At 39.2% G+C, this 13,045-nt stretch overlaps 1 protein-coding gene across 1 annotated transcript in view; it reads left to right on the forward strand.

Moving 5' to 3' along the window:
• slc41a2b (solute carrier family 41 member 2b) overlaps positions 1-13,045 on the forward strand; it is a 43,531-nt gene that overhangs the window by 10,707 nt on the left and 19,779 nt on the right. The window contains exons 7-8 of the mRNA XM_073480330.1: positions 3,628-3,775; positions 4,342-4,421. Of these exons, the coding sequence (XP_073336431.1) occupies positions 3,628-3,775; positions 4,342-4,421 (228 nt within the window). The remainder of the gene's footprint in view (positions 1-3,627; positions 3,776-4,341; positions 4,422-13,045) is intronic.

Below are 13,045 nucleotides of genomic sequence, written 5' to 3' on the forward strand. Positions count from 1 at the left end.
TTCACCACTATGAATGGAATAATTTAGTGCTGTGAGCTAAATGTATTAAACACACTTCAGATTTCAGATTTCCATTGCAGGGCAGTGCAGTGAGACTGTCTGGCTGTGTCACTCTCAGGACAGTGGCTCTGTTGTTCTTTAGCCCAGCTTTCTCCTGCTTAACTGGAACTAATGGTCAGTTAATTCTCAGCTAAACAGAATTTAAATCACATGATTATCAATGCAGATAAGAACTAAATGCCTCGAATGCTTCTAACTAGAGTGAAGATGAGAACCTGGCGAAACACAGTAGCTGCTGTCACTGGCAGCAGTTACAGCTGCAGAAAGTGTCACATCACATGATTATGAAAAATTAACAATATAAAAGAGAGGACATTTATTTTTTACTTTTACTTTCTTTTTTTTCACCACATCATTACTTCGAGCCATTCTGGCAGAAGGCTGTGCTTAAAAGAAAGCAGTTTAAATACAGGTTAAAGTATGTGTGCTAATAAAGTATAGTTTCTGTTTCTGATCTTTTTTTACATTATATCCTCAATGTTCCTAGATAGAAGCACAAATAAGCATGACATAACACAACATAATTTAATGACATTACAAATATATTTTATGCCCTTCAGTTTTGATCATTTGTTTCTGAAATACCATGGTGGAGAGATCTAAGTGCCACTCTACCCTTTGGCATAACCATTACATGTTTTAATCTTCAAAACACCTAATTTTCTCATACTGTCCATTGTTGCACTGCATCTTTTCACCCTCTGTCTGAACACTGCTTTTATAGTATGTCTCTTCAAGCCATTACACTGCAAAAGCCGGGTCTGTTCTGACTGGTCGCCTGAGTAGGCACTGCCCATCGTATTTCCTACTGGGGGCATGGCTGAGGGCAGTGACTGTATAGTTGTGACATCACAACCATACAGAAGTCCTGATGGCTCAGGGTTAGAATAACCCTAACAAGGACAGATTGTGTGTGTAATCCAACTTCAGATGGATGGTGAACACTCGATTGAAAAGGATTCCATGGCAGAGAACCATTTTATTCCTCTTTCTTGTAGTTTTTACGTTTGCGACCTCATGCTGGGTTTTGGATGGACTTTTGTCATCATAAAGCATAGAAGCGAGCAGCACTTATCATCACTGTTGAGATCATCATTTCTTTCCTGTATATTAGAAGCATCTTGGCATTTCTCAGCTAAAAAAGAAAGTTGGCAGCCGCAGCGTTCTTTTTCCTGGCAGAGAGTTTTAGCAAAATGTATTCCACCAGAGATGGACAGGACTATCAATTGTTTGTTCATTGGTTTATTCACGGTAACAGGGATACTCTGTGGTACAGTGTCAGAGGTTCATGTAAACAGTTTAACCTGTAGAAGACCTTAATTAGAGCACGGCAGATAGTCTGCTTACTTTGTACTCTGTGTACTGGTAACTCTGTGTCAGATTCCCTTTCAGTGTCTGCAACTTGGGTAGAGAGCTGGGTCAATGTGGGACAAGGCTCCTCTCTCAAATGTGTGCCTCACTATACATATCCGCCTCAGCTTTATATTTTAGGACTGAAAGTCTGTTAGAGCCCATTATACCCTGAACAGAACAGTGAGGCCCTTTCTGTTCTCCAGCTACGAGACCGTGGAGATAATAAATCTGGGACTCCTTCCTAATGACAGTTATTTAGTGCTTGGAACAAAATCCTGCTGGAAACATCTGGTGGTGCCTCTAGGCAGGTGCTTACCATAATTACTCTTTCAAAATAGTTTTGTTGTGCTATATTGTAGTTTGAACAAAGACGTATACTTGTAGAGAGAAAGTAAGAGAAACCTTCCCTGTGTTGGCGTGTTTGCTCTTGGTGCTGCACTTTCCTCTCACATTTCAAACATACAGTATATGGCTCAGGTGGATTGAGAAAGAAGCTGGTAGGCTAAACATGATATAATTTCCCCTTTAAATAAATACTTTTATTTAACCTCAGTAGAAAACATAATGCTAAGGAAAGCGGTGAGGGAGATATTTGTCAGAAATTATGAATTTGCAGCATCTACTCTTGATGGAGAAAATGTTTCTTGAAGCGCCAATCTTGTATGCTTTTAGTTTGATGTACGTCAGGTTCAGGAAATGGGAAAGTAAGTTGAGCACTTTTGTCATTTAAAGAATTCAACTAACTCATGGCTGGAACTCAATCCACACTACAGTGGTGTTGGTCAAGACTAAAGTATATCTTGATGGATTACCATGGAATTTTGTACAGACATTGATGATCCCTAGAGATTGAAGCCTAATGTCTTTTGTGATCTTCTGACCTTTTATCTAGCACCACCATAAAGTTGACTCTTTTGATGGATTGCTATAAAAATGTGTACGGACATTCATCATTCCAATGACTTTGGTGTCATGGGCGTCAGATCTAAGATAGTGAACAAACAAACAAAATTATTCCAGCTAAGCATCAGCATGCTAATGTTTTCATTGTGATCATGCTTACTGTAAACTCTTAGTGTTGAGAAATCAGTCATTTAAACAGTCATGACAGCTGACTGACATTTAAAGCCTTAAACTGTAATTCTTGGAATCCATTTGCAAAGACACATGTGAAAGTCTCAAGTTGATTGGTTGATTTAACTCCTGTCAAGGCCCCCCTCTTCATGTGTATCTACGTCTGGCCCGGAGAAGCATACTTCCAGCTTTAGTCAGGAGATATGGAGCCATATTCACTTTCACTTACTTTCACCACTAGGAGCCCAGCTAATTGGCGCTGACAGTTCCTAGTTAAGAATTTCCTCTTTCAACTTATTTACATAGCTGCAGAGAGCAACATTTACTGGGGAATGGAGAGAACTCCTTTGCTAAGACAAGGGTGGAGTTGATCCCTTTGCTGTGGATGACCTCATCTTTCATAAATTAACTTTCTTGCTATGTATAAGAAAAGTCCCATTTCACAAGGCTGGTGAAACAGCAGGGCAAAGCATTCAGCCACCTCATGGCCTTATATAGCCATAGATCCACATTTGATTGTTTTAATTTGATTAGTTGTAATTTTTGGGCTCAAAATTCAATACAAACACTCCATATCACTAACCTGTCAACTTCCCAGATGGTGTGTTACACAGAACCATCTGTGAAGTTGTCCTTGGAAACTGTCTGGAAAAGGGCAGACACTTTTTAAAACATAACTGGCAGGTGATTGGAAGAACAATCTGTCTATCACCATCCATCATCGATGCTTACTTGTCAAGTGCATAGCTGGCAATATCGTGATGTGCTATCAAAAATCCAGCTGCCTCGAAAGGTAACCATGACACCTGAAATGAACTTAATGCAGATCTTGCACTATCTGGGGCCCTTTCTTGGTTGGGGGCCAAAATATGAAAATGTAGTTTTTATTCCTTCTATCATTTCACTTAAATTGTTTGAAAGACATATATTCCAAAGTAAGTGCATTTAATCAAACTACAATGTGCACTGCACTTGAGGGATACTTGTGCAAGATGAATTCAGAGAGTGGGAGGAAAAGGGGGGCCCTTAACTTAGATATATTGGCACTGGTAGTGAACAGTTTCTGACAGTGCTAGGATTAGCTCCAAACCCCCGCCACCCAAAGAGAAAAAATGAATGCATCTCTTCCTTTTTCCCCAGATTCCTACCCATATGTGTCGTCACTGGTTTGCGCCTTCTTCATGTGTCTGACTCCTTTGTGGATCGTCATCTCCTCCAAGCACCCAGCCAGCCGCACCCTGCTCTACTTCGGGTGGGAGCCAGTCATCACTGCCATGGTCATCAGCAGGTGTGTGTGTGTGTGTGTGTTTGTGTATGCAACTGTGTGTGTTTAGTCTTCAAAGGGGAAAGAACAGCTACTCTGTGTCTGCAACTCCCAGTGTCTGGTTTGCTTGATGACTCATCCCCTAAACAAATTGCAGTACCCGAGCACATACACCCTCGGGTCCCCTTGAGCCTGGCAGCCTTACTTATACAGCAAGTAGGAAGGGATATGATAGTTTCACTTGCACGCCTCTCTACACTCACTGTAGGTGATCCCACATTTTTCAGTCTTTTATCACAAAGTTAGAAAATACAAATATTGTCTCTGGACACCATAAGCTTTAAATCCCTGAAAAATCTTTCATTCTTTCTCTCATACTGTCTCCAACTCTCTCTTAATCTTTACCATTCAGTGCAGCTGATAAAGCATTTTAAAGAGCAGCACACAAATTCACTGTGGACATCATTTAGATGAAGACAATGCTCTGTCTTTGTCTTCCCATGCCCTTTTTTGTCTCTCTCACTCCATCTTTCACACACAGACACACTCAGTAACACCAGTTAATGGTCTTATTATGTTGTGTTCTGCAGCATTGGAGGGCTCATCCTGGACAAAACAGTGTCTGACCCAAATCTGGCTGGCATCGTAGTGTACACCCCAGTCATCAACGGTGAGTCACAGCATTGGCACTGCTTCCTTCTTCACTCTGAATGGCTTCAAGGTGTCGCTATTTGATTTGCAATTGCTTGCCCCCGAGGCACGAACAGACAAGAAGAATCTGGTCAAAGACTACACCAAAAGGTTTTAATGTAGTAGCTTCCTAAATCCTGAGGGATTTAGTACGGACGTATACATATGTAAATGGAAACACAAAGCTTGTTAGAGTTAGTTTGATTGCTGTAATTATACTGTATTTCTCCACTGTGAAAGTTCAGGCCGCTGCTCACAACAGTCAGTGTTACAGGATTGTGCTGTGTTCAGTGACCCACATACACCACGCACCAGTTACACCATAGGATTGGGGTGTAAGATGTTCAGTGACCTTTTACAACAACCTGGTCCCTCCTTACCTCTGTGCATGCATGTGCTATAGCCATAAAGAACATGCCTCCACTTGTACAGTTTGCAGGAGGATCAGAGTCAATTACTCTTTGATTTTAGGTCATGTTCTGAGCCATTCTAGTGGCATAGGGCTCTGGCTCTCTCTCTTTTGGATATAATTTTTAATACAGACAGTCATGGTCTCCAGTCATTGATACTAATGACTGTGGTGAAGCCCTGACTTTTCCTCTAGCACCAACATGAGTTGACTTTAGGGGTTTTTATTGAAATTTCAGCATCTTTTTGATGGATTGCAGAGAGACTTGGTATGGACATTATTTGTCAAGGTAACATTGAATTGGGAGTTAAGCTTTCATAGCAATATAAACTAACAGCTACACAGGGGGGAAAGCAGCATTGCACCATTTATAAATGAATGCTCACCAAAACACATAGTCCCCTCAAGAGCATTCACATGTATGAGAGATGTTCTCAATGTATTTGTTTCATTTTGACTAAAACTGCACTTGACCTGACTTTTGTTTATTTTTTTTTACTTTTTTAGATTTTGAATTTATTTATTGTTTTCTGCTGTATTATTTGGTTGCTGTATTATTTCTTTATCAAAAGACAGCAGCTGTTATAAACAAAAGCCAATGAAAAAGGCTGTGGGGAAAAACACCATAAAGCCTTTAATGCTCATGTCATTTTATGCATCCCTGGTGTGTGAAATATATTAATGCATTATAATTATGAAATTGCTCAGATAGCAATATTTGACCAGACACGTTCATATGGCCTACATACCGCATGGAATGATGGAATGATGGCACTGAATGAACCAGAACTGGCCCGAGTCATCATTTCTATTCTGGTGGGCTGGATCTGGCCCAGACTTGGGCCAGTCCTGGTTTATTCGGTGCCATCATTCCATGCGGTATGTGTGTCAGTTGAATGTGTTTGGTGTGGGCCAGATCTGTGCCACAGCAATTTTGCTATTTGGGTGGTATTTTTCCTCTGACTACAATCATACCATTAAAATCTATAGCTGTTACATCCCTAAAAGAGATCTTAAGCAGACTTTAATAGGTTGAATCGAGGTAAAATTTTTGTGTTAGAACCCACGTCTTGAATCTTAAAGCGGTACCAGTCTACGGTCATTTTAGCTGAACTAGCTCCAGTTCTGTTTCTTGAGCAGGTCTCCAGAGTCCAGACCAGCTGTTATAATGTGAAGGTGGAAAATAGTAGCAGTCTCCCTTCTCTCAGTTACCCCTTAAAATGCCTGGAAGACAAACTGTTTTCTGTAGACTGTGATGTTTATTGCACTGTCACTTCCTCAACCTTCTGACCCTTGTCTACATCTACTTGTAATGAGAGACCTTCAGCTGGTGACGTTATGCATTTTCCAGAATGACTTTCGCCACATACTCAAACCACATGATTTATTCTGGCCGTAGTGCACTCTGTACTAATGGTCCGTGTTGTCAGTGGAGAGATTGTCCTCTTATGATGGATTTTGAATTCTAGTTAGACGTATGATCAGATCTTCCAATATGATGGATTTGTCCTGCTTGTGAGTGCTATGAATACACTATAGTCCTGGTGTCTGCTGAGACTTAAGCGTAATTAAGACATGATTTCCCAAAAAGAAAAAGAAAATGGTGAGCCTAGCATTATGTATAGTTAAAAAAAGATTCTTCTCTTCTCTGGGAACATTGGGTTATCAGTGAAAGCATACCTTCAGATACATGGGTCAGAAATATTGTATGTGTATGCTGACTTAAATCTATTTCTGGAAATATTGAGGTGATAAGTAAAATACAGTGATTAGCTGAAAGGTTTCTTAATGAGTTTCTGTCTTAATAGGCAGCAGTTTTATTTTACACACCGGACGGCAACAAACTGTTTAACGTGGAAGTTTGGGTACAAAGAAACTTTGTCTGTTGTTGTTTGTCCCATTTATCCTTCGCAGCAATTAATGCAGTCTTTGACCGTTCGAGCTGAGATATGGACAAAGTGTTTATACCCAAGATGGATGACACGCCATAGAGTCTATTTGTCTTGTACTGTGCAACTCCCAGGTGTGAATGCGTGTGAATGTGAAACAGAATACGCAAGTGTGCTCAGTCAACAGTCCCTGGATAAATGGAGGTTACTAAATAAAGACTCCAAATGTTCATCAGCATAAATAAGAGACCTAATTAGACTGGTTTATGTAGTCGGCCACAGTCCGTCTGTCTACACTTCACAAAAACCTTGTCCTCTTCCATTTCCTCTCGCTTCTATCCCCCACTGCTAACTGGCTCAGCCACGGTTGCCAGGGGCCTGGCACCTCCACAACAAGAGATAAGCTTTTAATTTAAATGGCATTAATGAGAGACATTTAACGAGATGGAGTGCGATTCTGACTGTAATTGGTTTTCCGTCGAGACTTATCCCAGGCACAAACAGCTGGGGAATCAAGCATGTGTCTGTTTGTGAGGGTTAGGAGGCTTTATTTTGCAGTGTTGGAAAAATCCAGGTCTCAGCAAACTTTTTAACTGTCTCTGGTTTACAAGACTTTATTCATGGGTGAGGAAACGGTGAGGCAGTGTACTCGTGTGTTGCAGCTGATTAAAATGCACCACGGATCCTGTCCTAATATAAAAATACAATCGAACAAAGGACAGACAGAAGAGAAACTGTGAAAGGATGGTGTGTGTATGTTTGATTAGAAAGGAGTGGGGAAGGAGATGTGTAGAGTGTGATAAGAAAAGACAGGTGAAATGAAAGATTGAGGGAGAAAGCCTCCTTTTTACCATACTGACCTCCATTATTTCATTTGAATACATTAGGGTAGGGCTTATAGAAGATATCTCTGGTTGCTTAAATTTTATTAATATTTAAATTACTTAAAAGTTATTTAGTTATGTTCAATCCAGGTGTTGAGGAAGAGCCAGTTAATTTTTGGATGTTCTTTTTGTGCCAATTTCATTAGCAGCAGTATATCACATCACAAATGGGCCCGGTGTTCTTTGATTTTGATTGTAAGGGTGGATTTGGAGCTATTTTTCTTCCATAACATGTGTTCTTTCAGACAAGTGGAAAGAAAATGTCCATAATGCACATTTAGATGTTTATTTGTTCCGATTTCTGTTCTGGATATTTATGCCTATTAGTGTACATTTGATAAGACAGGCTTGTTTGCATATTCAAATATAAGATATCAGAAAGCTTGTAATACAAAAAAATATCTTAATAGAAGTAATCAACTAGTTAGTTTCATGGGGATTTCTTTGAGTAAAAATGTTCACCCTATATGCCTTTTTTTTGGTCTAAATATGTATCACATTTTACAGTATATATCTTTAAAGGACAATTTCTCAAAATTAGTCTTTTCTTAGACTCTAAGTCACCGACCCTAGTTTTATTCCCTACTCTCAAGCTTTTACAGAGGGGTTTGTTTTTATATTATTCATAGCCTGATTTATAGAACATTTGGTTTATAAAAACACATTTTCTGAGTTTATGGTTTGTTAAAATCAAAATGAAACAAGAATTTTAAATCCAGTGTCCAGATGGAAATGTATGCAATTTAGGCATTTTTAATTAGATAATTCCTAATTTGCATATTTGAACATAAAAAGGGCAGAAAACTTGTAATACAAAAAATAATTGTCTTAATGTAAGGATCAGTTTGGGAAGTTTAATGGTGATATCTATTAGTTATTAATGTTTCCCTATTCACCTGTAGTGCCTCCCCATAAATTCAGTTTCAGTTTCACAAAGGTCTTAAAAAGGCTTTGATCTGGTTTCTGAACCTGCATCATATTTTGTATCCATCTTGTTTTCCACAAGGCAGCACTCCTATACAACTGAATCTTTAATCTTTGCTTGTCATCTTGGCATATTTGCCTTTTTTTCTTTCCTTCTGTTGTTTGTTTTAAGATAAGGTGTCCGCCTGCTTTACATCTCACTTCCACCAAAAAGTAATTTATTTCCTCTTCTGTCTATGTTTTTCTTTCATTATATTTTATCAGTGTTTGTGCTTTCACGTCACATCCTGCTGTACAACTCGTTCAAATAAACAAAATGAAATTAAACCTGGAGGAAAGGAGCAGATATGAGATGGGTGGCCAGACAGTTCCTGTGTCTTCCCCCTCCGGGCAGAGCAGCCCAGCTAAGAGGAGCACAGACCCCCTGCAGTTCCCCACGTAGCCCCTCTGCAGCCCAGACCTCCTCATCCCTTTTCCTCCTGTCAGACCCAGTGACCTGAATTAGTCAGATCGCCCCCAAACCTGCTTCACTCTACCTCAGCCCCCTGCTGAGGTTGTAAGAACACCCTCCACCTCCTTAACCCCCAACCCATCCCAAACGCCTTAAGGACAGAAAGTCAGAATCAGTTCACAATCCACATGAGCAATTATTCCAATTTTAACCATGATTTGACAGCTATATAGGAGCATAGATTATGTTTGAAATGCCACATTGCATAGTAAAAATGCTCAGATATTTGGTGTGTCATTAATGTATTTTGTTGTCCCAAGGTGGGAATAAGTAACAGAAAAATGTCATGTGAGAAAAAAAATACTAAAAAAACTCTTTCTTTTCTTTTTCTTTTTTTTTTACTAGTAGTAGTGGTGTTTGGAAGAATATTTGCACGGATCATACACTGGTACTAAACAGTAAATCACATCACTTTTTTATATTTAAATGCAAATACAGTCCTGCAATAAATCCTCCATTAATGTAGTTCAGTTTCTGTTGAAACTGCTTTAAAGAGGTGTTGAATCAACTGTACCATCATTTCGGGGATGCAGTGTACCTGGTTGTACTTCCAAGTATTTCTATTATTTTGTCCACCTCTTTTGTATAATTGAGGGTAGCCAAACACCTCCTTGTATTATGCAATACAGTTCAAGCTACATCCTCTATGATGAAAATAAGAGTGTAAGATCATGTGTATAAAAATATGAATATGAAAAGAGGGTAACTGGGATTTTCAGCACATAATTGGACCTTTGGCTAAATTGATGCTGTCTAAACCATCCTAAAGAGGGGTTTGATCAACCTGACGTGCCAGATGGTTTGTTACACAGGACCATCTGTGAAGTTGTCCCTGAAACTGTTTGGAAGGGGGCAAGCGCTTTTAAAAAATACTTGGCAGATTATTGGACGAACCATCTGTCTATCACCATCAATCAAAGGCTAACTACAACTAATCAGATCAACAGTAGATCAGCATATTTTCTATTGAGAAAAGCCTTCAGTGCCATTCTTTGCTCTTCTCAATGAAATATCCTCCACTTCTGATACAATAGATGCTATAGCAGAAGATACACTCACCTCTTGAGGAGCCACTGTTTTTGTCTCCAAATGAACAGTCACTTCTCTTGCTGGTCATCACACCTAAACCAGGCCTGCCTGATAGGACGTCACAGTTCCTCATAGGACACCGATTGGTTCAGCCACTGTGGTTTGGCCACAACCGCATAGCTTGAAGCCTGGCAGGATAGATTACTGAGATCACATTATCTCAAGAATCCATCTCCCTTGCAAAGTAAGGATTTGATTGAAAATTTTACATTTAGTCCCAGTTAAACCCAAGTTTTTATACATAGGGAGGAAATTATTTCACATATAATACACAACCATACATCAGACCAGCAGTATGTCATCCAGAGTAGTCATCGCCATGCCCCTGTTTGGGAGAAAACAATCTCCTTTCTGGCATAGAATTTAAACGACATAAAATACATCATTAAATGTCTCACAATTTAATTATAAAGTGCTTAAAAATGACGGTTGCTAACAAGTGGCTAAATGAGACTACAGAAGTTGTCACAGACATTAAACATCAGTTTAGAGGATTTTCAGTTGCAAACTATTCTAACTCTAACCTTTAGAACTTGTAAATTGATTTAATTTACAGAAAACCTGTGTAATTGTGTAGTAAGACACTTAGTGGTGGTGACGTTTAAGTCATGCAACCACAATGTATGTGTCTGTTTATAGCCTAACGTTAGCTTTTTACTTCTCGCAATTTAATTTTATGCTTTGAAAATCACAAAAGTGGTGTTGATCTGTGAAGATTATCTTGCTGAACAAAATGTGTACCTATCATAAACCTTTGTTGCCGTTGAGCTTGTTTTAGGCCATATTTCAAAATCCGATTCAAAAATCCCATATGCTTTTTGTCCTGGGTGCCAGGGTGATGCTAAGTTCTGGGTTGGCCTACAAAAATACATCATCACTACAGCACTGGTTCCAAGTTATTCAGGAAGGAACAATTAATTACAGTTACAAACTTTCCAGAGTAAACAGACACTTCTTAACACATGAAATGAGAGCATGGAAAATGCTCTTTTGTTTCAACATCACTTTTACAGAAGACACATCATTGCTTTCAAAGCCAAATCTTAACCTGAAAAATGAACTGGAAGGATAGAAATCATTAATTACTTTTAGTGGATTTCTTTTGTTTTGGGTGGAATTGGGTATTTGAGGAACTTTGTTCTCAATTTGGATACTGTTGGTTTGTCATAAATATTTAAAATGTTGTTTTTATTAGACTGAAATTGAATGGAAAATCATTGTAAGATAATATATCCCCATTTGCATCTAAAAGGTCTATTATACACCAAATATTTTGATTCTTCCAATTTCTATATATCAAAGACTTTCTTTTATGGAGTTGGATCTGTTGTTCCATAATTGTGTATTATGAGGTGTAAAGTTGTGATTGTAAAATAATTTCCAGAAATGTAAGGCCTGTGGTGATATTTAGAAATCATAAAGGCAAACATGGTTATGTTTTAATCACATTTTAATATAAATTCTAGACCACTCATCATCTTAAATACACTTTGAGGGAATATGTGCCAGATACTGCCAGGGGATTTAACATTGTTTCAGCCAGTTTAGTTTTAAAGTCCCATTCATACATTCAAAGTAAATTGCTTTTGACCTATCTTTGATAGTGATAGTTTTTTTATATATACAGTCGTCCTCAAAATTATTCATACCCTTGCTAATTTTTGTGATTTTCTATTTTTGTGATGAAATGACTGCATTTTTTCAAGTTTGTTTATGAGGTATACGTGACCAACAAGTGAAAGAATGACAACAATACACAATTCAAAAAATTCTTCATTTCAGGGGTATTTTATTCATGGATTCCCAAAAAATGCCATGTTCAAAATTATTCATACCCCTGACAATATCTCAACAAAAATGTTTGTCCTGTGGTTATTTCAAAATGTTACAATGGAATAAATACCATTAACATTGTTGAACAAATGTTAAACACTGATTTAAAAAAATAGCATCTTTCCAGAAGAGTATAAATAGAGGAAAAGTGTTCTGGTCATTCTCAATTTCTGGTCATCATGGTCAAGAAGAAGGAGCTCAGTGAAGACCTACATCGACGTCTTGTGCGTGCCCACAGTGAAGGAAAGGGTTACAAGGCCATTTCAAAGCAGTATGATGTCCCTGTGGCAACCGTCCAGAGCATAATTAACAAGTACAAGAAATTCAATACTGTTAAAAACCTCAGCGGGCGTGGCAGGAAGCGTAAGGTGTCCCCCAAACTTGCCAGGAAAATATGCAGAGAGGTCAACAACAACCCCCAGACCACAACCAAGGCCCTAATTGAAACGCTTGACCAGGCAGGGACAAAGGTCTCACGGTCCACCATTGAGCGAGTCTTGCACAGAGGAGGTCTCCATGGACATAGGCTTCGGAAGACGCCGCTGCTCAGGAGGAAACATGTGCAGGCTCGCCTGGCCTTTGCTAGAGGTCATTTGAAGTAAGATTCCAGCTTTTGGTCAACCATCCTGTGGTCTGATGAGACCAAGTTGGAGTTATTTGGCCATATGGATGCTCAATATGTCTGGAGGAAGAAAGGCGAAGCATATAAACCAAAGAACACTGTGCCCACAGTCAAGTACGGTGGTGGAAGCATAATGCTATGGGGATGCTTCTCTTCCAGTGGCACAGGGAACCTAGTCAAGGTCCAAGGAATAATGAAAAAGGAAGATTACATAAGGATCCTTGATGAAAACGTGAAGGAATCTGCTGAGAAACTACAGCTTGGCCACAACTGGACGTACCAGCAAGACAATGATCCCAAACACACTGCCAAGGTAGTGAAGAAATGGTTCAAGGACAATGATGTCAACGTCCTAGAATGGCCAAGTCAGAGTCCTGACCTGAATCCCATCGAGAACTTGTGGCATCACTTGAAGACCAGAGTGATGGCTAGGAAACCGACCA

The sequence above is a fragment of the Pagrus major genome, chromosome 14 (genome assembly GCF_040436345.1).
Source record: "Pagrus major chromosome 14, Pma_NU_1.0".
Taxonomy (NCBI): Eukaryota; Metazoa; Chordata; class Actinopteri; order Spariformes; family Sparidae; genus Pagrus; species Pagrus major.